The sequence below is a fragment of the Melospiza melodia genome, chromosome 9, assembly GCF_035770615.1.
Source record: "Melospiza melodia melodia isolate bMelMel2 chromosome 9, bMelMel2.pri, whole genome shotgun sequence".
Lineage (NCBI taxonomy): Eukaryota > Metazoa > Chordata > Aves > Passeriformes > Passerellidae > Melospiza > Melospiza melodia.
In genome coordinates, this window is record NC_086202.1 from 234,326 (window position 1) to 259,300 (window position 24,975).

A 24,975-nucleotide genomic window follows, 5' to 3' on the forward strand; every position below is an offset into this window, starting at 1 on the left:
GAATGTTTGTTATCTAGGAAAAAGTCTATTCAGGCCCATTTCTTCCAGGGAGAAGAAAAATATTAGGAAGATGTTTTGACAAACCACTAAAACTCAACTGTATTTCAGAGCATTCACAATTGCTTTGTTCTGTGCAACAGTGTTGCTAATGTAAAAAGTGATTAAACCATGAAAATTTCAATTGAATATCTGTATTTGAAAAGACACAAAAAAAGCAAGATTCAAAAAATCTCACAGAGTTGCGGTTGTCATCATCTAACAAGGACAGGTTAGGGGTGACTGGCACACATGCTTACTCATAAAATAGAATTCAGGCCACCTGGGCAAGCTCCTGTATTTTAAATGTTTGATTAGTTTCACATAGAAAAATCAAATGCTTCTCCAACAGGAAAGCAGCTCCAAAATCAGATGCTTCTCCAACTGAAAGGAGCTCCAAAATGCTTCGATTGATCTTTGCTTCTCTCTCCATGCTCCCTGGCTTAGAGAGCATTCTTGGTTTCTGGGAACACGGAATAATAGTTTTAACATTCTCTTCCTAGTCCCTCATTAAAGCAATGTCCCTGGATCTCTACATTTCCCAAGTGTGTCCCTGCAATGATGTTCACAGATAGTTCACATACAAAGAACAGAAACATGAGAGGACAAGCAGCCCACATGGCTTAATCCAAGAACAGAAGGCACACAGGTAACACAGAAATGGTATAAAAACCTGATGACAAAAGTCCATTGTCTGGGTCATATCCTGAATATATCAATTCACTCACCACACTTTAAATACAGACTCCATCTATTTCAAAAGCAGAAAATACTAGACATTATTAGAATCAACAATAAATACCCAGCCAGATCACCTCTGTAAGTTCTTTCTACATTCAGGGCTACCTTGAATGGAAAAAAGATGTCAAATGGGAGTTTCCAGTGCATTTGGGGCTGGCCTCGCGGAGCTTCTGGCCAATCCGTCATGTCAGTGAAGGTAACAATAGTTGTCACAGGTACCATGCTCATGTCTAGAAACTGCAGCAAGAAGGGAAGCAAAAGGAGTTTAGCAGTCTTAATACAACAGGCATACACGTCCCCAATTTTTTAATGGGGAACACACTGTAGATGACTGGCAAGCATGACGTCTTTGGGATGGTAAGAGTTCAGTGTCCTAGGAGTAAGACCTCTTTCCCAAAATTGATACTTAGCCGGTAAATTGAGGGTGTAGTAAAGATCAGTAGCTACTGTGTATCATATGCTAGAGATCTCCAAAATGGCAGCAGTGACTTAAGCTCGGCTACAGTAAGCCTTCTACTCAGAGGAAAGACATACCAAATGGTTAGTAATAAGAACAGATACAAGCTAGCTTTATTTTTTATAAAAGATCAGCTGGCTCCTTGGGCAAGTGCTTGCTACTTGCAAGAACTGCCACAAGATGCAATCCTATCAATAAATGTCAGTAAACTAAAGCAGGGACCCAATACAATATAAATTTATTGCTCACATTTTAGTATGTTGTTTCAGGAAGGAGACAGACCAGTGAAGATCACACAGGGGACTGAGCCTCTAAGGCCTCAGTTCTTTTCTGTTTTAATGGAATGCAGCAAGAAAACTAATACACTAGTTCTTTGAACTGCATGGAGTTTCATGGCTACCTTGGGCTGCTTTAAGACCATGCTGCTGCCAAAAGAGCAACCTCACTCTCTGCCCCACTTCCTAGCTCTGCATGCTAACACTGAGAGGGCATTTACTGGCAGCACACCTTCTGTGCTTGCACTGGTTTATGCCAACCTCTGAAATTACCACCTCAATCACTTCCCTGAGAAGAATTTCAAAGATTGCCTTCAGAGCAAAATTCTGTAGGAAGCACTCAAAAAATTTGCAAGATAGAGTTCATGGCTCTTAAGAAAAAATACTGTGACTCCTATTGGGGAATTTTTGTGGCATCCTCAAGGTGAATTAAAAAAATAAGTCTGTGCCTAAATTAAAAAAAAACCCCAACTACACAAGATGAACAATGCATTGAGTACAGTCTTGGTTCTACAAGAGTGTGCAAAGAGGCATCATGAGCAGATTCCTTGTGCACCTTTGCATCTGCAGCACCAGTCATGAGAGCATCAGCACACGGCCCTTCAGCCTGCCATGGGTGCACTCCCCAGGCCTGCTCTGCTGCCCAAAGCTGGCCCCTGAGCAGTTCCCATTCCAGAATGGCTACAAGAAAATGCTGAGGCTATTTCTTCTGTCATCACCTGGAAACTTCACTCACTTGCAAGTGTCCCAATGTTCCTCCTTCCAGCCAGTTTACCACCTTCTTGCCCTCCATGCCAGATCAGTCCTTGATCACAATTCACCACTGCTGAGCAGTTACAAATAGAATTTTCAAACAATTCTGATACAAGTTCTCCTATCAATGAGTAAACACACTCAAAAATAGGCCAAGTTGCCCTAGTCAACAAGAAGCCTCAAGATGATTGATTTAAGTGTCCGGACCTTGAAAAACTGCCTTAAAATCAGAGAGATTAGTGCAGGGAAAAAAACTCCATACATAATCCCTCCTAAACAGCTGGGAGAAGGCAACCATTAGCAACTTCCAGCATGCTCTTGTAGAACTCCACATCATTTTAAAACGTCCTGTATTTTCATCAAGTCCAAATATAACTGTGATCAGATATTGTGTATGGGTGTTGAAATCAAGATGTCTTTCCTGGATTCTCTGTTTTCTGGTCAGTTACTTAGGGAACCTTCCAGTGACACAGTACTGTATAAATAAAAAAGGTTTCTCTAAAGAATATTAAAGGAACTAAAGGGTAGTTCTCAGATAGAGAATCTGTAGGCTAAAGCTGGGAAGTGACCTAATTTGAAAGTAATGCGCAGTCTAGTATGCTTGCAAACAGTTGGACTTCATAACTGCTGACTATAGAGCAAGTTGGTCCTTTCCTAAAATGTCTTTACTAACAATCCTAATTTGTGGATTTGTGATGTCATTGATGAAGTCAGTACTGATTTTAATGACGTGGGGTTTTTGCTATCAGAAACTTGCTTTCTTATAGTTAGCCTTGCAATATACCTAAAGGGTCTAAAGTAATTAGCATCATTTGCTCAAGCAAATCAAATCTGAATCTCATTCTTCTTGATTAGCTAATCCTGAGGGCTTTGCACCCTACACTTTTACTAGGAATGCAAATCTTCTTCCTCAGACAGAAGATTTTTTTATTAATTTTATTAATCATTTATTTATTAATGAAGCCATGTAACAGGTGATTTTAAAAATATTTTCATGGGGTGGGAGTATCACTTTGCCTCAGGGCAATATGAGTTTTACGTGGTTAACATCTTCCTATCCTCTTCTCTTCATGTATTTCGCAAGAAGGGAGAACAAAAGGGTACCATGAGATGCATTCAAACAAGTGTGTAAAATCTCATTTAGACTGAGTCTGAAGTTCAAAGAATGTTAACACATCAGACAGATACCTTCCTCATAGTCATGAAGATGCCTGGGTGGATGCCAGCTGCTTCCCCTAAGCCCTTACAGAGAAGTGTAAACCTTGAAATATTTCTGCTGCCCAAAAGATTATGTGATATCAAAAAAAAAAAATCACAATGGGATCCACTGACACATGCTTGAAAAAGACCGCTGATTGTCCTCTGTGGTCATGTTAGCTGACACATTCCTGCTGACATCACAAAATCACAGAATGGTCTGGGCTGGAAGGGACCTTTAAAGGCCACCTAGTTCAAGCCTTCTATGATGAGCAAGGATGCCTTCAACTAGATCAGGTAGTTCGGAACTCCATCCAACCTGGCCTCGAATACCCTCTTTCTGGCCTACTGCCTTTCTCCCCAGTTCTCCAAATATGCTGCCACCAGCATTAGTCACTTCCTCAGCTACCTGATAGTGATTTCAGAAGCTCTGGAGGAACAGAAATCTTCTGCACAGATTATCAGCATTCTGTGGAGTCTCTGAAATATTACTAAACTCAAATCCCATATTAAGGCTTTAAGAGACAACTAAATATTAAACATGCAGTTACTGGATGTTTGTAAGTACAACTTTATACCAACCATAACTGTAAGTTTAAAAATTGAGTCCTAAGTGGTAGAAAGTAGTTCAGGGTTGAAAAGAAGGTATCTTTTCCAGTTATACAACTGAGTGAGGACAGTACTGAAAAAACCACAAAACAACCTTCCTCTGTAGAAGGCTACCATTGCAGCCAGACAACTGCTAAAATTCAATAAATCTCAACTTACTTAGTTTCAAGACCATTTGATTCCTTGGTTCTTAAAAAAATTGCAAACCCCCTTTAATTACCTCTGTGTGTGAGGGAGGGTTTTTGACTCCATACCTTGAGGGGCTGACAGTGGTAAAAGTGCCGTGTACCCACTACTTGAGCTTGTGGGTTGGACAAGAGGCCCACTTTAGTCCACAATATCTGTATCTCCAGGGTCACAGGAACCATACAACAGGAAGTGCAATTCACAGCCTGAAAATAAAATACACGCTAATTATTGCATGACTTGTGAGGGTTCCTCAGGGTGAGAGAGATAGACAAGAATCTTGGTCTCATGATCAGAAGGCTGGATTTATTAATTTATGATATATAATACATTAAGACTATACTAAAAGGAATAGAGAGAGAAGTTGCAGAAGCTTCTATGCTAAGAATAGAATAGGAATCTAAAAACAAGAAAGCTCTCTGAGAATCTGTCCCCGAGCTTGGTCCTGTGATTGGCCCTTAATTGTAAACATGGAACATGAGCCAATCACAGGTGCACCTGCTACATTCAACAGCAGCCGATAACAATTGTTTACATTTTTCTTCTGGCGCCTCAGCTTCCCAGAAGAGGAAAATTCCTAAAAGAAAGGATTTTTATGAAAAGATGTCTATGACAGCTAATCAATTTAATATAGTATTTTAAAAGCGATAAAGGACCATTATGGCCAAAGTCTAATATTTTGGATAATACAGGTCACAGAACCTGAAACAATCACTTCAGTACTATCTCTGTAACTTCTGGTCATGTCAACCACCCATTTTGGAGCTACATACATCTCATTGTCATCTCAGTTCCAATTAGAATTAATCTCAGCTTTACCTCTTGGACTTCATATTCCACTTTGCTATTCCCCCACACATTAACAATTATTACAATGCAATTGGCTCACAAACTTTAACCTTATTAGGAAATATAATAGGATATAAATATCCCTACAAAAATATTCCCTATTCTGGAAAAGCAGAAAGGATTATAATAATAATTAATACGAAGTAGCCAGCTACTATCAGTTCCAAAAGGCTGTCAGAAAATTATATAACACTGGATTCAGTATTTAACTCTTTTTGCCCATTTAAATAGCAGGACCAGGATTCAAGAGATAGGAATTCTGTCAGAGTTTGTTGGGTTTGAGGGGTTTTTTTTTGCTAAGTACTGTAATAATATAAACATGAACCATAATGATGCTTTCACATGTTAAGATCCCTGTTTCATTATACAAAAAAAGTGCAGATACCCCCACCTCCCTGAGGCAATACAAAGATATGAAAGGAAAAATATTTACAGTCGGTCTGTCTGCATTCATATTACCTCCGCACTGCAGTTCTCAATTAGAATGGTCATCCACTCTTCTGCCTGGGTTGAATGAGCACTGCCAGTTACAGCAAAGTCTTCTGCTCTGTTCATCCCCTGAAAAGCCTTGTATAACTTCTGCTGTATGTAACTACAGTTACTGTCTTCCAGTATTGGGGATAGGCTGGAAATGAGAAAAGAACACCTTTAAGAAAGTGATTTCCAGGACAAGAAAAAAAAATCCAAACCACTGTCAACATCCTTTCTTTGCAAGAAGTATTTCTTCTGCTCTTATAATGAGTCAACAAGTATTGGTATTAAACAGATGCAGTTTCAATCCTTTCAGCAACAAGAAAGGAGAAAAATACGGCAGGGATAATGATAAGAAAAACTGACAGCTCTTCAGTCATCTTATCACATCAGTGGTCCTACACTTGCCGTGTCAAAGGAACAATCTAAATCATCAAAACAACCACTTTTTAAGATTCACTCCTCAACTCTACTCTTGCCCAAGACATATTGCCAGACTAGAGCCTCAAAGTGTCCCAGAAGACCATCACAATGTTCAGATTATTCTAGCAGTCCACCATCTTTACTATATTCATGTTCTCTTAGGAGTTTGTGAAAGATCTGTAGAGACACATTGGTGACCTCAGGGAAGGACCTAGGCTCCACAGAAGTACATGAGAGACTACAGAAAAACATTCTGAGTCCACAACTTCCAACTGTTGGAAAGGATGACTGCAGAGTGTGCTGTTACCTGATTTTGCAACCTGTTCTCATATTCCTTCCAAACTGTACTGTGTGCCTGAGGAATTGTGAACAACTTCCATCACTTTCACTCCTTAATATGCTCATCTGACAGACTGCACATCAAGAAACCAAACAAAAGTACCAACAGACAGCATACAACACTCATCTCATTTAACAATCCACTCACCCCATATTCCTCCTTTTCCCTCTTAGGGCACTATAAAAGTTCAGACAGTGCAGTAACAGAAATAAAAAAAACCCCAGTGATAAACAAAAACTCATAGCAGAAAAAGGATACATGTTGCTTGGCACCACTGTTTGCAATCAACAGTGGTGCTCCACTGATATAGCCAGGGTTTCCGCTTCTAGGCAACATATGAGATAGAGTCCTGGTCTACAAAGCGACAAAGAGAAGAAATAGAGGAAAAAATTAGCATCAATGACATCCATTCATCCCAAAGATCAAATCTGCATTCTCAAAAATGTAAATGTAAGCTGTTTTTTGAATGACGGATCATTATACACTACTTAAACTATTTGTTTCCAAGGACTCTTTCTTACCTGGCCAATTTCATTTGCAGTCCAGGAGGTAAAAAACTAAATGTCAGTATCCTGAAATGTGGATAATTCCAGGAGAGCCCTCAATACAATGAATTGCTATTGCTCAACATTTGTCTCTGAGGAAGTGAACAGATCAGTCAGGGCAATTCTACAGAAGAACTGCAGAACAAACTCTGCCTTGACCCTGATTCTTAGTGGACCATTCTACTTCTAAATGTTTGTATGGCAGTCTGGGCATAACTTCAACAAAGTTGCATTGCACACTTACCGACCCCTGAGGTCATCACTTATTCAATTTTACATTGAATTACATAAATCATGCGACATGATTTATGTGAACTTAACACACATTAGTATTTCCCAGATTTCTACCCCCTTCAAAGTAACTTTCTTTCCTGCTACACAGGCAAAAGTGTTAAGTACCTGGAATAAATTTAATAACTTCTTTCACAAACACTAAACACATCACACACAACCTTAGCTTCAACCCCTTCCCTCACAAGGCCATGCTGATGACTTATCTTCCATTCTACCTCAACAAACAAACAAATAAGAACAAAAAATAACCCCCCTCCAAAAATACCAAACCCAAATCCCCCAACAAACAAAAAACCAAAACAAAATAAAACAGTGCCAAAAAGCCTAAAACCAAATCAACCAAACAAAAAAAACCAAAATCCCACCCTCAAAAAACTACCAAAAACCCCCAAACAAATAGAAAACACCTAAAACCAACCACCAAACCAAACCAAGTGCAAAAATCATCATATAAAAATACTCAGCTCCTTGAAATTTTTGCAATGAAAGACTGCATACTTGTGTTGAGGCTGGACCTTTCTACTAGCATGCTTTATTTGAGACCAGAAATGCCTCCCCTCTTCAATCATCTGTATCCCAGGGCTCTGTTACTACTATATCACAGTGAAACTGCTCTAACCTCTCCAGATATCTTCTGTACAAAAATTAATCACAAGCTAGACTACAAACTTGGTAAAATTCCAAGGAGGATGGGGATACTAACCCAGAAGTGCATGGTGAAGTGCTGCTGCAGAGAGGATCTGGAGTTCACAGAGATGTTGCTGACTTTGAACTGGACTGAAACACTCTGAATCCCACTTGTGCCACTATATTCTATCTCATAGATCACCTGAAAGTCCAATTTAGAGAAAAACAGGGGACAGGGTAAGGTAATAGGGCAATGGCTTTAAGCTTGTGGTAAGCTGCTTGAAAAGGAAAGAAGATTCACATACCTCAGAAACAACATTCATGCATGTATTGTCTTTCATGTGGGGAGCTCCAGGTGGTGAGACTGCAGTGACATTTACCTGCAGAAAGTAAGTATATTAACAATCAGTAACTGTTCAAAAGGAGAGTGCTCTTTTTACTCTTCTTCACTGCTTTTACATCCAAGTCAGATTTACCTCCTTGCTGTGATCTGGGGGGCACATCACACTGCTCCAGATCCCCAATCTTTTTCCAGGAAAATAAGCTGCCTCCATGCCGTTAGTCCTATCTATGCCCATTCATTCAAAAATACACCCTTATTATGTCCTTTTTTCCTATAATGTCTTAGTTTTGTCAAGAAAAATCTTGTCTTGGACATAGCACATTCCCACTTTCCCTTCAGAACCAGAAATGAGACTGACCTTCATGGATGGCATAACAGTGTCATTAATTGGGACCTGGGGAAAATAAGCAAACCGTTTTACAATTCCAGTAAAAAGTGAAGTAAATTGCTGTGTTTGTGACTAAAGCCATAAAATCACTACAAAAGAACCTGAATAGTTATTGACAAAATTACTTTGTTTATTCCAGATGTGAAAACGTCATCATTTTGCAATTTATAAATCACAGACATAGTTCACAGAAGGCATTTTAAAATACCAAAAGACGAATTTAAGCTTGGCCTAGTTAATGTCCTGCAGAATGCAAGTACTTTTAAGTGCCACATCACTGATCCGTTCCTGAAACTCCATCTTCTGCAATCAAGTACTTCAGCGTCCAGTTAAGGAAAAACTGTACTTTGCCAACAGCGACAAAGAAAGTCCTGAAAACATTAATTAAATCTGATCGATAGACTATTCTCTACTAGTTAAGTAGATTTAGATTTCCAGTAGAAGGGTATACTGAGTCATCAGCCTGAATATGTACTCCTATTTACAATGTTGTTTCCTCTTGGAAAACCAGAAAAACTGTACAAGCTGAGAGGAGACATTTTCATGTAAGCTTTCAGTAAAACGAGTGGGATGAACCCAGAACAGTAAACTGGTTACTTTGAATTTATTGTCAGGATAAATAGTAGAGAAATTGATATGGACATAAATAGAGCTAATATTAATAAGGAGGTATCAGTATGATTTTAGAGATCGCACTTTATGTAAAAAAAATCACCCTAATTCTTTACTGAGAACATGTACTGCTTGGTTGATCAAGCTGATGGAACAGACAAGATATACTTTGATAAACAACCTGTTTAAAATGCGAGAGAATTTTAGATAGGCCATTAGAACTATGAAGTATCAATGAAGTACCTGTTAAATACATTAAGAATTTGCTAATAATGGAAGTTTATTGGAAAGTAGTTTGAATTGAAGGATTACCACCAGTCATGACATTTTTAATAGGCTTCCTGTTGTAGCACAGCATCCCTGATGAAGTGATAATTAGCATTGACTCTATGATTCTAGAAGGCTCATCAATCACTTTATTATACTATACTTATTAAGAAACTCATCATCCTTACTGATGGTCCAATACAGTTTTTCTTAATTGGTCCTTGAATCTAAACACTATCAGCATTGGCCAATTACGAAATCACCCTCTAGTAAACAAATCTCCATAACGCATTCCACATGTTCACAACAACAGGTACAGCAAGTGAAGATAAGAATTGTTTATCATTCTTTTCTCTGATCTTCTCACAGTCTTCCCTGGGACAATGCCTGGCAAAGTTGTGCCTGCTGCTCTCTGTGGCCAGAGAAGAAGGCCTCAGCTATTGGAAGATCAGGAATGACATATCAAATGACCTTCAGTTTTACAGTTATCTAAAATCACAGCGGAAGGCAATGCAAAGTCAAACAACTAAGATTTTGAACAAAAGCAAGAAATTTGAAATGCACCTTTAGCACAGTGAAGTCACGGTAGTAGGAAGCAGCATCTAGGGCAGGGTCAGTCATGCAGCTCTTGCTCAAGTTGGCAAAAATCCGAGTACAGCTTGTGCTTTTACTGTCCAGGAAGCCTGGGTGAGTTAAGACATGACAACAGATAAAACAGAAGCAAACCACCCTAAGATATTCTTCCCCCTTTACTAACCAGCAGGATTCCCATCAACACAAAGTCCACTGGCTCCCATTTTTATTGGCTGTCTAAGCATGCTCAATACAGATGACGAATCAAAGTAGATGAGGATTGGATCACCAGCCTGAAAAGAGAATTTGGAGAAATCACAAAGTTACAGCGGAATACTAATGCCAAGGGCAAGAGACATATCTATACTTCTTTGTGCACACCTGGTTTTGTCTAACAGGTTGTCCAACCTCTTAAATACAAGGCAACTGACCAGAAATACTTTATACACTAAGGTATGGAAAGTACTGAGAGATAAACAGTTCAACAATGTGCTCTGGTAGCCAGGAGGGCCATCTGTGTGCAGGGTGCATCTGGCTCAGCATCACCAGGTGCTACCACTCTGCTCTGCACCATGCTACGGCCTCACCTTGAGCCCTGAGGGCACTTTTGGGTGCCACAACACAAGCCATAAAGCTGTTGGAGAGCATTCAAAAGAGGGTTACAAAGATGGCGAAGGGTCTTCAGGGGAAACCATACAAGGAATCGCTAAAGTCACTTGGCTTGTTGAGCCTGGAGGAGACTGAGGGGAGATCTCATTGCTCTCTGCAGCTTCCTCCCAAGGAGCAGACACTGATCTCTGCTCTCTGTGACAAGGGACAGGACTCAAAGAAACTGCTGGAACTGTGTCAGGGGAGGCTCAGGCTGGGTATCAGGAAAAGGTTCTTCCCCAGAGGGTGGCTGGGCCCTGAACAGGCTCCTCAGGTAAGGGTCACAGTGCCAAGGCTGACAGAGCCCAAGAAGCGTTTGGACAACGCTCTCAGGCACAGGGTGGGATTGCTGGGCATCCTGTGCAGGGCCAGCAGTTGGACTTGATGGTCCTTGTGGGTGCCATCCAACTCAGGATATGCTATGATCCTGTGATAATATGGCTTCTAGGTACAAAATAAGAATCTTTCAATCTGTTCTCATTAGACATCATTACAGACAGGTTAGTAAAAGCATATGTGCAAATTGATTGCTATTTTTTTTCAACTCACGCGGTAAAAAGCAGAGAATGATGGCTGAACTTGTGATGGTGCTAAGAAAGAGTGCCTGCCATACTTCTCTAAGAACTCCGCAAAATCAGATTCTTTGACATCCTGCGGCTGTTGAAAATAGTTCAGCTTTGCTAGAGTTTGAAAAGAGAAACAAAATAAATCCACCAACATTAAGTTACTAGAGAAGATAAGAGTAAATACTGTGCCAATATTTTTAAAAGAAATAACTTTAGCAATTGTAAGCTACTTGGTGCCTTATATTAATTAATCCATAGTAACACTTATAATAGGCTACTACGATCTACAAAACAGGATGATATCATGAATACAGTTCATAGAAAACAACTATTAATACACAAAGCAACTTTCCAAAAAGCATGAGACTCCTTAACAGCTATATTAATATGCGCTGTAATTTCCGTGAGGTGCCCATATTAGACACATGTAAAATCTGAATTACAAAATTAATCACCCATTTGTGAGTTCACAAAAAGCAATATTAAATGGATTCAAAATAGTTAAGTAAAACTCAAGATAAGTATGAATAGACAATAGGCATCCTAAAAAAAACCCCCAGACTTTCTATCGGTATCCTCTTATAATTTCTTTGTTCTTCCTTGTATGCAAAACACTCAGACAAAATCTGTAAAGAGCTGAAAGCAGGACAAGATAACAAAAAGCTAACCTTGTTTTGACCAGCTGTTGTACCTGTTAATCTCCTGAGCCCCTCCCAACATAAAATACTCAAAAATTTAGGTCAGAAGCAGATGGAACTGTGGGTCACAATTCCCAGACAACTCAAAAGAGAAAATGGTAAGTGCTCAAATGTGAGACCACAGCAATTGCACTGAATGCCAGGAACTGGACATTGAATCACTCAAATGAAGTACAATGTGGAAAGCAAAAAGAGAAAAGAATGTTAATGGCATATCCTACAGGATATATGATTACCAGTGAAAAAAAATCACCAGCACCAGAGAAAAAAGGATGAAAATAAGTATATATAATAAAGAATCCAAGCCACAATAAGAAAAATGCTTTCTGAAAATTATAGTAGTGGGATACTTTAAACATCAACCCTTATCTGCTGCTCTATGTGTAGCCCACTAAGTACGGTACAGATACATAAGCAATTGATAAAGACTTATTTGTACTCAGCCAGAAACCCTACCCTTAATAACAGTGCAATGATCTTTGTCTTTGGTGCTCAGGACCCTGATTCACTATGGTCTCTCCGAAACTGTAACAGTCAAAATAATTAGCCACAATTACAACGTGCAGTTCAAAAAAATATTCCCTAAGCAAAGGCAATCAAAAGATGCGAAAAGAAAGATTGCTTACAGTCATCCAACTGCACACAGAACAGTGGATCTTGTCCATCAGGATCAGAAACGATGTCTGTAGAATAAGGGGTATTACTTCTGAAAATCAGTGATTTTTCCACACACACTTGACTCGCAGACCTGTAAAGACAAGCCCCCCAACCCCACCCAGCAAACTATAAAATGGACCATACTTGCATAATTTCATCTTTTACATTATATAACGAGAAGAACGCAACACAGTTTTATTTGACGAAAACAAAGTTTTCATCAGTTTAGATGAGCTGTTTTGCAATCTGCATTGATAATCAATTACAGAAAGCCTCTCTTGTCATTGCAGTAACTTTGTGGACACTCTGTTAGCGTAATTAAAAATCACTCTGACACTTCCTGGGAAAAAAAGTGATTGAAAAGAAAATCAGTGCCCATATATTACAGCTTCTCTCGGTCCTCACCACAAGGCCAATCTACAAAGACAGATTTTCCTGTCTAATAGCTGAAACCATCTTCCACACTGACAGCATCTTGCGGTCCGTGCTTGTTTGACCATCTCCTCACAGCACTCTAAAGTACCTTTTACCTAAACCCAGACCTCCCAGCTCCCACCGCCAACTGTCTCACTGCGGAGTAACCAAGCCTCGCTTCATCTCGGCCACTGTGCTGTGGGCTCTGGGAAGCCTTTCCCAGTCCCCGGCCCAGCGTTAAGATGACCCTGGGCCCGGGGGCGCGGCAACACCACCGCGAAGCACAGGCGGCCAAGCCGCAGCTCCCGCCGGGAGCGCGGCCCAAGCCCGGTCTCCGGGCCCGGCTGGGCCCGCTCCGGCAGCGGCAGAAGCCCATGCCCTACCCACCTGCTGCCGCCGGAGCGCCGGGCCGCGCCCGCGGGGCTGAGGGCGGGCAGCGACGCCAGCAGCAGGAGCGGCAGCGGCGGCGCGCGGGACCCGCGCATGGCCGCGCACGGGCGCGAGACCCCGCGGAACCACTGCGCCTGCGCGGCACGAAGGGGCGGGGCGGGGCGGGGCGGGGCGGGGCGGGGCGGGGCGGCGCTCCTCTGAAGCAGCGCGTTGGAAAGAGTTAATGCAGGTAATGCAGGTTATTCACGTTAATGCAGGGAACTGCCGCTATCTGCGGTGACAGCTACTAGCACTCATCTACCATTAATGAATTCATGTTACGTCATAATGACTGCGTTAAGAGCAGTTGTGTCTAACATTCAACAGGAGCTACCCTATTCTGCGATCATTTATATAATTTATGTTAAATAACAAATTGAGTGGGTCACTAAGCAATCACTGCTTTACCTTACGTTAGAGGGCATAAATTGGTCTGTAGAGCTGCCTAGGTAAAAACACAGTGTTTCACTAATTCTAGGCTTTGTGTCACAAGCATTTCTACACAGTGGACCAGATGGGAGAAGGTTCTTAATTTTGACATCATGAAAATTTTTCCCAAACAAATGCCAGAGCTGAGTTAAAATTCCACACATTAGAGTGGAATCTCCATAAGTCCTAGGGGAGTTTGGCTTTTACAGTTGTATCTTTTCAATAAAAACTTTTTTCGAGGTACTTTTTATGAGGTTCTTTTTCATGCGATATGTACCTAACATCTGAATCTGACTGGCGCAATATAGTGGCGATTAAAAAGTCAGTATGTGTTCAAGGAGTCAAATAAGCCAAATTCATGAAAGGAAGTATGCCAAAGGTCATCAAAAATGCAGGTACTGTAACAGGGCCTGCTCAAGTTTGCTGGTTTTTAGCTGTTGGATCCTTCAGGGATTCCTTACTCTGGAAACATTGCAATGCCCTGTTTGAAACTCTTCCTTAGCCTTCTGCTGCTCATGTCTGCCAAAGGAAAGCTCACTGGCTAGGCCTTTGTTCTGATCTAGTTTCATTCCTACGTTCAGTGTGTACTAAATTTTCATCAGAAGCAAAGATGGAGAAGAGATACCTTAAGCCATTACATTTTGGCAAGTAAGGACAGCACAGACAACAGAGGCATTGTTTCATTGCATATTTACTTATCATTTACTGTCTGTCATTCTAAATAAAATATACCCACTCCTCAGTAGATTAACCGCTTCAGTGATTTTGTTATAAGTGCTTTCTAGGAACAAGTGATTAAAGTTAAATAAAACCAGATTGATTTAAACTTTTATTCAGATTGATAATGGAAAATAATAATACAAGTTATGTGATCATGATCAGTTTCTGAACAAAGAGAATAAGATGCATAGTGTCTATAGATAATACTTCCAGTTTGTCTAAATCTCTTTGCAAACTTTGGTTTTCCCCCTTCATTACCCTTTATGCGCATTCATGGCTCTACATTAGTATGCAGTTGGGGAATAAACAGAATCTATATGCCTAGTCTCCTCAGAGTCACACACGAATTCCACTTTTCATTATATAGCAGCCAGTAATTTTCCATTGAAATTGGAGATAATACATCCAGACTCTTAGCACAGTGTCAGAGACTGAAATATTATAGTTTATGACTTAAAATTTTTCATTAAAGACTTTTGTCTATTGTAGCAGAACTGTACTACAAAAGCTGAAGGGAAGACCACCGCACCCTGACTGAGGCTTTACACGGCTCGCTGATGAAGATAAGATGAAGCAACAACTCAGGGCTGGGGACATTCACAAAGCACAACCTTAACACCTTCAGGGCGGAGAGCAGAGCCCCAGGGCTATCGGCTGCCAGGCTTCGCACAGATCCTCGCACCAAAAGGTGGGAGGAAAAAAGCTCAGTGTGTGTGTGTGTGTGTGTGTTGGAAAATCCTCTGGTCAGAGGCGCAGTGACCGCCCATCCGGCACTGTGCAGAGGAGCCCAGCTCCGGGGAAAAGGGCCCCGAGGGCCCCTTCCCCCCGGGAAAAAGCTCTTGGTTTCGGGATGACTTTCGCGGTCAGGGTGAGAAGGTCTCCAGCACCTCTGCAGGCTCAGCACGCTGTTCCTCAGTTTAGACATCACTCTAATTTCCCAACTCTGTACTGGCTTGTTGTTTTGGAGGTCTTTTCAGTGTGTTTGGAATAGTAGCTTCTCCTGGCATGCTGGTCCCGAGTTATTTTGCATGTGCCCCCCTACGTCTCTTCCCCTCGCTGTCTGGGGAGGTCCCTGCCCTTCACTGTCTGGAGAGCAGAGCCATTAACTCAGCCGCAGCCGGGGCCTTTACTGATACAAAAACAGCTATTAACGACAACGACTTGTAATTATCATAACAAACAAGTAACGCTTCAGCAGCACAGCAAGAGTGGTCTGACTAGTTTTTGTAACTTTTGAACACCAGGGGGCGCCACGCCCGAAAGGCTCCCACGAGGACGGGACCCCCTCGCTCTGCCTCTAGTGGACAAAGCTGCGCATATCATCATCATCATCATCATCATCATCATCATCATCATCATCATCATCATCATCATCATCATCATCATCATCATCCTCCTCCTCCTCCTCCTCCTCCTCCTCCTCCTCCTCCTCCTCCTCGCCCTGGGAGCGACGACGGAGTCTGCAGACCTGTCGAGCTGCCCAGTCCTGAGCTGATCACTTTTAATAAAGGCATCAAAAGGAGAAAAAGTCTCCTGGCCTGTTTATTTCAGTCATCTGTGCCTCAGGCAGAATAAACTGTATATAAGCTGCACGCTGGAAACACTCGGGGTGAACCTTTCAGGGGAAGCTGTCACCCTGTCGATCGAACCTCTGGTTTCACCCAGCGCCTGTTTCCAGGACTGACACTGTCTCGATTGTGGTGGTTGCTCAAAATTCTATTTTTTGTAATTGACCCAATAAATAGTTGTTAAATTTTTTATAAATTTGGCTATCGATTTGATCATGTATAACATATATATATTTATATATATATCTCACAGTAAGCCCCATTAAGCCTTTGTTGTTATCTAACATGATTACACAAGACCAATATATTGCTTTCCGCTTCAGAAATCAACACAGGCTTGCTATAGGTTTTTTTTCTTGCCCATGTAATTTCAAGATTAGTTTTATTTCTGTTCATCGATATTCATAGAAGCAAGAAAGTTGCTTGATTTAAATGACTACTGTGGCCAGGGAAGAGTTACGTAGTACAGGTAGGGATTGAGTCTACTCCTGAATTCTTTACAGACCCTTGTACTAGAACAGCCTATTGGTACAGAGTTGCAGTCTAGTTCGAAGTGCAAAGGGTTTAGGTTTAAAATTGAATTTATGTACAAAAGCCTTTAAATTGTTTTCATGACCACAGTGATTTCTCTCACAGAATCTGGTATGACTCAGTAGGTGAGGGGCAGTGGTGAGGTTCTAGTCACTCCATTTGGTATGTGTTGATGTCAGTGCAGTCAGGCAGCTTTGCTTTTTCCTTTCCTTTTTCCTTTCCTATCACTTCTTCCTGCACTGGCAGATGTGATCGCAACATTCTTGGTCATTTTGTTCTGCTTTAGGTCGTGTATGCTGTATTTCCAAAGGTTTCACGTTAGAAGCTCTCAACACGGGGACAAAGATGACTGGTGACAGCATTTCTTAGCTCTGCGTTCATCGTCAGGAAGGCGTCAGTCGCTGCCCGCGCCGCCCGTGAGCCGCGCCCGCGCCGCTGTGCGAACGGCCGCTCCGCCCGCGAGCGCAGCCGGGGCCGCGGGGGCGGTCCCTGTCGGCCGGCCCGGCCCCCGGAGCGAGGCCAGGAGGGAGGGAGAGAGGCCGGGCGGGTCCGCCTGTGTTGTGGGAGCGCTGCCGGGATACGGGCCGGTGCCGCGGGAGCGCCGCCGGGATAAGCGCCTGTGCTGCGGGAGCGGCGAGGGGCCGCTTGCGGACGCCGGGCGGGCGCCTCCGGCAGCCGCGTCCCCGGGCTGCCCGGGCAGGCGCTCGGCTCCCTCGGGAGAGCCCCGAGCGGCGCTGGCGGCGGGGCCCGTCCGGCCGCGGGATGGACCTGGCCGTGCGGGAGCAGCTGCTCGCCGCCGAGAGCGCCGGAGGTGAGCGGGCGGCCGGCCCCTGCGGCCGCGCCGCCGTCTTTAAAACGAAGTGAAATTAAAATCCGACTTCAGATAGGAAAACAGCTTGATCCTAATCAGTTTTCTAAATTCTCTTCCTAATGTGCTAACGTCGGTTACTTTAAATAGTAGGAGAGTTGTTAGTTGTTATGATGTTGCTTCATCTTAGAACTATGCCTAACTTCGAGCAACGTGTGTGTGTCATTATTTTCCTTAAACGTTCTTCGTTTATTTCTGCAGAGGAGAGACTGGATGTCGTGTAGCTCATTTGCATGCAATCATGTCAGTACACCTGGAAACTAAGATTTCTTTATTCCCTTTTTTAAAATTTCAGATGTTCAGGCTTTGAAGCATGCTTACAAGTTAATCAAATCAGCCAGTGAAAGAGAATCTGCACTTAATTCAACAGATAACATCAGCACCTATTTATATGTTTTATGTGCTGAACAAGCACTTCAGGTTTGTAATTTAGGTCTTTAATCTGTATTAAATAAAAACCTGTATATGATGCACTGCATTTACAGCTGTTACAGTTACTATTTTAAACATCTCAGAACTGCCCAACAAAAGTACTACACCATTCTGGTTTTGGAGAGCAATTGTTTAAACATGCATTTTCCATTAAAACTCTGTGATTTGTGAATTTTGTAATCGTACCCAAATTAGCAAGGTGTACTGTGATATATAGAAAATTTTTTGCTGTGCGTGTTTTTTTCTTGGTATGGAAAACTAAGCATTAAGCAATTTGGTTACAGCTGAAGAAAATACATTTGTGAACATCTGTACCTGGTAAAAGAACCCTAATAAAAATAATCATAACCCTGGTCGATTCTAATGATGAAAGGCTGTTGCTAATTGAAATTACTTCTATAAAATGTAGTTGAGATTTTAAAATTTGAAGTATTTGTTAATATTCAATTTATGATCATAAGTGAATGGGTTTTAAACAGGCAGTTTGTAGTAAAACTTTTTTTTTTCCCCAAGCTGAAATCCAGTCAAAATCTGCCTGTGGTCTGAAAATTGAGATGTAGCACTAACAAATCCTGCCTCTTTTAAAAAAACCCCTTAAAATTATTTTAAGAATTTTTTCTTTATGTTAGCAATTGTGTTTAAAAAGGAAACACTTTTTGGATACTGTAAGCAATTCTATGACTGAATGAGTAGTTTTGTTAAATAAAGAAGCTTTTTCTATCAAATACATTTGGAATGACAAAACTATGCCTTTCATAAATGGTAATAGGCTTATATCACAACTGGTATGCATCTCTATGGAATATTGCTTACATACTGGTAAGGAGTTAAATGTTACCCTCGATTAGGCATGCATTTAAAAAAGCTAACAATTCTTAATTATTTGTTGCAGTTTTTAAAATATTGAAATGCCTTGTTTTGGTTTTAGCTGGGATATCTGGAAATTAGCAGTGATTGTCTACAGATGTATTTTAAAGGAAGATTTCCTGTGAACCAGTTTCTTGGCAGAGCATATTTGTGCCAAGGCCAGTTGCATGCTCCACGCTCTACGGATAATTTGGTGAGAAATCATGAAGTTTTTCTATATTAAGCCTGTTTTTACAGGTATTAACTACTAGGTTTTTATGTCTTGCTTTCAGTCATTTAAAATACACAGGGATAATCAGGGCTGTGCAAAAATCCAAGGGAATATATTAACAAGTAATTTGGGAGTAAACAAAACTTACCATCTGAATCAGACTAATATTTCAAATATTTTGGAGAAGACAAAAAAAAAGAAAGAGTGCTTGTACAGGTGGTTGATTGTTTTAAGTCACCCTCTTAACTTTTTACTTAAATATGATACCTTCAGACCAAATTAGCTGTAACTGTTGAAATAATCACAGATTTTATTTGGGAAGCATTTCTTAGGCTTATGGAAAGTGGAGGACTGAAGAGGCCCTCAGAGAGGTTGTACAGCTCATTTCTGTGGCAGTGTACTTCCATAACTGATCAGTAACACGTCCGTGTAGTACTTGGATGTGGCTTTTTGTAATGGGAGGTGGTAGCATCTCAGCAGGATGCTTCTGTGTATTGCTTTGAGGTGTTACAATTCCCTATATATGAAAAGTAGTTGTTATCTCCCGCTGCTTTTAAAATGGAGCGGGATCTGTTTTCTGTCTTCAGTATTTCACTTGTCCTTGTACTGTGATCAGTCAGCTTTGATCATCTGTAAATGATATCTAGCCCCCCAAAACAGCTTTAACAGATGTTTACCATCATGGAGTATTCCGAGTTGGAGGGGACCCACAAGGATCATCAAAGTTCAACTCCTGGCTCTGCACAGGACTACTCCAAAAATCCCACCCTGTGCCTGAGAGAATTGTTCAAATGCTCCTTGAGCTCTGTCAGCCTTGGGGCCGTGACCGCTGCTCTGGGGAGCCGGTTCGGTGCCCGACCGTGCTCTGGGAGAGGAGCCTTTCCCTGAGGCCCAGCCGGAGCGCTGCCTGGCACAGCTGCAGGGGCTCCCTTGGTCGCAGAGAGCCGGGGTTGGTGCTGCCCCTCCGGTGCTCTGGGGAGCCGGTTCGGTGCCCGACCGTGCTCTGGGAGAGGAGCCTTTCCCTGAGGCCCAGCCGGAGCGCTGCCTGGCGCAGCTGCAGGGGCTCCCTTGGTCGCAGAGAGCCGGGGTTGGTGCTGCCCCTCCGGTGCTCTGGGGAGCCGGTTCGGTGCCCGACCGTGCTCTGGGAGAGGAGCCTTTCCCTGAGGCCCAGCCGGAGCGCTGCCTGGCACAGCTGCAGGGGCTCCCTGGCTCCGTGGTCGCAGAGAGCCGGGGTTGGTGCTGCCCCTCCGCTGCTCTGGGGAGCCGGTTCGGTGCCCGACCGTGCTCTGGGAGAGGAGCCTTTCCCTGAGGCCCAGCCGGAGCGCTGCCTGGCGCAGCTGCAGGCTCCCTGGCTCCGTGGTCGCAGAGAGCCGGGGTTGGTGCTGCCCCTCCGCTGCTCTGGGGAGGAAGCTGCAGCGTGCAGTGAGCTCTCCTCTCAGACTGCCCAGGCTCAGCAAACCAAGGGACCTCACCCAGTCCTTACGTGGCTTTCCCACTAGGCCTTTGCCATCTTTGCAGCTCATCGTTTGTGTTATTTGTGTTCACAAATATACCTAAGAAAAGTTTTAGTAGTTTCTTTGAATAATGTGTTTGAATTAACTTTCAAGCTAGAATCTTTACCCTGTTACATTTTCTGTATTGTCTTTCTTCTGTGAGCACATATGCAGAATAACTGGTCAGCGGTCACTTTAAAACTTCATGCGTGTTTGAAACATCCAATGTTCAGTTATGTTTCTAAATTAACAAGCTATTCTGTCATGTTTTGTGAATCTCAATCAATATTTGCTGTTCTCTTCTTGGATCTTGCTAACTTCTTTGAAGTTAAAAATGGTGCCAAATTGTACTGTCCTGGCTTGGTTCCTTGTGTTGTTTGTTGTGTCTTTTAAGATCCACTTTGCATCAGTTGTAAAGTTTTTCACTGCTGTGTTCCTAGATGATTTATGAAAGTACGAGTGGCACAACATCTCATGCTGTGTGACTAAGTAATCATCATTCACTTTAAAAGATAAATTTGGCCTAGTTTTGATTTTCATCCTAAGGAATCCTTCTTAATTAGGATGCTTGTATTCTTAAGGGCCAAATGCAACTTCTCTACTTTAGTACATATTGCATCTCTGTTTTTCTCTTTATCTAGGCAGCTCCCATTTATTGCTCAGTACCCTTTTTATGGTGTCCCCAAGCCCAGTAAGTCAGTCCCAATTCTCTTGGAGATTTTAGTTTCTCTTTTCTAGCATACTGTGGAGACCCCCTCTGGTGTCATCCCATTCCTGCTCATTCAGCTCCACCTTGGCTTTCCTATTTGCACTGCATCCTTCTCATGCACTTACAAAAATTCCTTACAAAAAATAAAAAGGGCATGCCTGCCACAACTTCTTTTGTTGACAAACTCCTGTTGGAGCCTTTTTGAAGAAAATAATTCCTTGAGATTTTTAATGGGACAAATGAATATAACTTTTTTCCCTGCTTGATTTGCTCTTGGATATTTTTGAACTTTCTTTGTTGAAAACTTAAAAAGTATGCAGCTTTCTAGTTTTGGAACATTTCAGTCCTGATAATTAATATTTGGCAGAAATAAAGTAAGTAGAAAATACCATCTTAAAATTTAAATTCAGGAAAACTTATACATAGGCTATTAACCAGTTTTTAGTTATTCTGTTTCTATATCAACAACTTATTTTGGCAGTATATTTTAGTTGAGATAGGTCTGAAAATAAAATTTATGAAATATGTTCATATTGAAATAGGAAAAAAATCTACTGATTTATAAAATCCATATTCAAATTGCACTTGCTTTTCTTTGTTGTGTTCTAGGAAGAGTTTGAAAAGTTTGTGCTGTTTTTTATGAAGGCAATAGATTTTGCAACCCATGAAAGAAGGTAGGCTCTACTGACGGGATTAACTCTAAATCCCAGGAAGTGCTACTGATCTGTCTTTTCAATTGTTTGTCTCGATTTTCATTAGGTAGCATGGAGTTGTGTTGTTTGGGTTTTTCCTTTAGATTTTTCCTTCCATTTCGTAACTTCTGTTACTGCTGTGTGTGCTGTAACAACATAAGGAGACTGCAGTCTTACATTGACAAAATGTAAAGTCCTGTTTAAAGCTGTTAGAAATCTCAGCATTTCTTACCCTTTTATAGTTATGATCTATAGAATGAAAGCAACATGTTAGCTTATTTTTAAGTGGTGAATTATTGAGTAGAGTATAGTTGCAAGAGTTGCCATATTCTTCTTGTGCTGTATTTGTCTTCTCAGTTCCTAGTCATGATTGCCTCCAATGAAAAGTCAAAGTTGCTCTTTTTAACTTCTCAGAAGTGTCTTACAGTACTCAAGCCGTACTTTTATGTTTATTCAAGTTCATGAAATACTGGATTTTTTTCATTCTTGTTTTCCCAGGTATTTTTTTTTGGTATATAATGCCTCAGTTCTTTATTGGCAACTTGTGAGGCCATTTCTAAAGCCCGGATTCCGCTATTGCCTTATTCCCAGCCTTTCACAGATTGTTACAGCATTAAACCAAATTGAAGAGCAAGACCTCGAATGGCGAGCAGAACTTATGATGTAAGTTTAATTGTATTTTTTCATATGGGCATTCTGTAGTCCTTTTGGGACAGCTAGCTGAGGTAGCCTTTAATAAGGTATATTTCACTGGTCATGTTGTAGCTATATTTATTGTGAAAAGCTTAATTAAAAACTTTTTAAAGAGACATAAATGTACTGAACGTAAAAAGATGCTTCATTTCTGTCTTTGCTTTAAGCTTGAAGTTTTAGTGACAGAGACAGCAGTGCCCTAGATCGAGTCTGAAGTTTCACAGTGATTTTGGATGTAGTGTTTGAGTCATTGATAGTAATTGGAAATAAATGGTGTATAAATAGCAATGTATTGCCATTCTCACATTTCCTGAGCAAAGCTGGAGCATAAACCTTGAGATAACTGTACTGAAAAAAACATTTTTATGTGCAAAAGGAGCAGTGTCTATGTCATTTTTCAAGGCCCCACAACCTTTTGGCAGAGATGTTTTGATCCCCTATTCAACAGACTGATTCCAGCTCCTCTTGTACTCCTACCACAGTTTTTTCCCTTTCTCTCAGTGAAATATTCTGTTTCTGTGATCTGTGACTGTGGTTTATTGCCATGTAGCATTTTCTTTATGAACTGAAACTGAAGGGAATTAACAAAACATTCCAAGGGGTGTGCTAAGGACTATCTGTAATACCATGCAGGCAGTTTCCTGGTATCAAACTCTTGCTGGGGTATTGATGAAAACAAAAAAATGCACAGTGTGTTTGTGTTATAAAACTAATGGTTGTATTTTTTTTAAAGTTGTATTTCTTAATACATTTTTTAAAATTATGATTGTTATTTTTGTTAATTTATGTTGTGGAGTCACAGGCTCTTTTTTAGTCAAATCAGATAAAGTATAGAAAATCCAGTAGATATGTTGCTGTTTCCAGTATGAATAGTTTTCTTTTGCTAAATGGCTTTGAAATACCAGCCTTTCCAGTAGTTAAGGGAGAATCTTAAAATACGTCTCACAGAAATTTTCTTTTCATACACTTTTAAATAATTAATTTTTTAATTCCAGGTATCTTGTTGAGAAAAGTTTTCACAAAAAAACCTCCAAATTTTCCAAGATTCTTATTGTGATCTTCACTAAATATGTGTATATATCTGGAAGAAGCAAAAATGTAGAAATTAGAAGGTCTCTTTTTTCTTGAGTCAATGCTTTATAGCACTAATTTCTTGTAGGGCATTTAGAAGAGGTATCTTGAGTACAAAGAGTGTTTAAAAATGTAACTAAGGATTATTTTGGAAAGTGTTAATAAATGTTTAATACATTTATTTGATCTGCAGAAATTTGCTTGAGTGCTTCCTTGATGCTTCAAAACTGAAAGAAGCAAAAGAGTTTTCATCTGCTGCAGCAGCCTTTATTAAGGAAAATGTTCCAGATAAATACTCTCAAATATTTTCTTTAATGGTAATGATGAAAAATATTTTAAATTCCCACTAAGACAGGAGCTCTCTCTACGTTTCATAAGATCATAGTTATAATTGTTATATGTTTTCTTCATTTAAATTTTGTGATCTACCAAACAATTCAGTAGATATGCAGAGATTTTCACTAATTGTATATTTTTGATACTATAAGCTAAAGAGCTCCTTGCTACTCCTTGTTCTTTTGACACATCATAATATAATGGGAATAACTGTGGCTAACCTTAAAAATTCTGTTTGAGACTAATTACTGTTGAAAGAGAAGGTGTAGTAAGGGCAGTTTAACCTGACTTATGCCACTGAGGGCATAGTTAGTATCTATTTAGTATTTCTCATGCTGATAAATACTTCATTGATTCACCTTGAACCCTTCAAATAATTCTGAAAATTTGAGGATATGGCAATAGTTCACCTTTCTTGCATGCCCTTAATTTAGGAAATAAGAGGGCAAAAACAAATGTGGCAAAAGCAGAAAAAGGCAAATAAAACTCAAAAGTTGTGTGCAGGCATATTTTCTTTCATTCTGCTACTCTGTCAGTTGTCTTTTTCTGTCTGCTTCGCAATCACTGCATTCCAAAAGTGTATGTTTACATTACAAATTTCTCTAACGTTTGAATTAAGAGAACCAATATGCAGCACCCCAGAGGTGTGATAATAATGCAAGAATCACCCTGCGGCAAGCTTGAAATTGCTTTTGTATTTTGATAAGAATTATTGAGCGGAGCAGAGCCGTTTGACAATGTCCTTAAAGAGAAGAATGAAGTGGTTGTAAAGCTGTGCTTGGGCTACAGAAGTCTGGTCCAAGCTGTGGAGTGCTTTAGGGGCGGCACACTGGAGTGCTGCAACACTCAGTGTTCCAGAGCAGCTTCAGTGATCAGTTTGGATAGCTGTGCGCACTCAGTGTGAGAGTCAGAGCAAATGACCTGCGCGCTGCTAATGTGTAACTCTACAGCTGAATT

At 41.0% G+C, this 24,975-nt stretch overlaps 2 protein-coding genes across 4 annotated transcripts in view; one reads left to right on the forward strand and one right to left on the reverse strand.

Annotated features, from left to right (window-relative positions):
• Nucleotides 1–175: 175 nt before the first annotated feature.
• Nucleotides 176–13,375, reverse strand: TCTN3 (tectonic family member 3). Of its 3 annotated transcripts, none has more exons than XM_063162924.1 (13): nucleotides 13,357–13,375; nucleotides 12,525–12,581; nucleotides 11,184–11,314; nucleotides 10,171–10,279; nucleotides 9,978–10,096; nucleotides 8,505–8,540; nucleotides 8,109–8,183; nucleotides 7,880–8,005; nucleotides 6,596–6,691; nucleotides 6,305–6,402; nucleotides 5,563–5,728; nucleotides 4,323–4,460; nucleotides 176–1,014 (listed from the first exon to the last, which is right to left on the reverse strand). In XM_063162924.1, the coding sequence occupies exons 4-13, from the start codon at nucleotides 10,229–10,231 to the stop codon at nucleotides 793–795; spliced, it is 1,137 nt and encodes a 378-aa protein (XP_063018994.1). In that variant the 5' UTR covers nucleotides 10,232–10,279; nucleotides 11,184–11,314; nucleotides 12,525–12,581; nucleotides 13,357–13,375; the 3' UTR covers nucleotides 176–792. The 3 variants fall into 3 exon arrangements, with proteins under 3 accessions (XP_063018994.1, XP_063018992.1, XP_063018993.1); XM_063162922.1 differs by lacking the exon at nucleotides 13,357–13,375 and adding an exon at nucleotides 12,355–12,423 and having other exon boundaries at nucleotides 12,525–12,646; XM_063162923.1 differs by lacking the exons at nucleotides 11,184–11,314; nucleotides 12,525–12,581; nucleotides 13,357–13,375 and having other exon boundaries at nucleotides 9,978–10,083.
• An 822-nt stretch (nucleotides 13,376–14,197) lies between these two features.
• The window catches only part of CFAP46 (cilia and flagella associated protein 46), a 71,629-nt gene continuing 60,851 nt past the window's right edge, over nucleotides 14,198–24,975 (forward strand). The window contains exons 1-7 of the mRNA XM_063162877.1: nucleotides 14,198–14,222; nucleotides 17,034–17,420; nucleotides 17,810–17,934; nucleotides 18,875–19,006; nucleotides 21,836–21,900; nucleotides 22,417–22,581; nucleotides 23,876–23,999. Coding sequence (XP_063018947.1) covers nucleotides 14,198–14,222; nucleotides 17,034–17,420; nucleotides 17,810–17,934; nucleotides 18,875–19,006; nucleotides 21,836–21,900; nucleotides 22,417–22,581; nucleotides 23,876–23,999 — 1,023 coding nt within the window. The remainder of the gene's footprint in view (nucleotides 14,223–17,033; nucleotides 17,421–17,809; nucleotides 17,935–18,874; nucleotides 19,007–21,835; nucleotides 21,901–22,416; nucleotides 22,582–23,875; nucleotides 24,000–24,975) is intronic.

What these genes read in the sequence shown, in the direction of transcription:
- TCTN3 (XM_063162924.1), bottom strand. Translation starts at nt 10,231, where the DNA reads ATGCTTAGACAGCCAATAAAAATGGGAGCCAGTGGACTTTGTGTTGAT. An exon ending in CTGTTATGCCATCCATGAAG is followed by an intron (nt 8,184 to 8,504) that starts GTCAGTCTCATT and finishes TACTTTCTGCAG; the next exon opens with GTAAATGTCACTGCAGTCTC. An exon ending in ACTTCACCATGCACTTCTGG is followed by an intron (nt 6,692 to 7,879) that starts GTTAGTATCCCC and finishes GTCGCTTTGTAG; the next exon opens with ACCAGGACTCTATCTCATAT.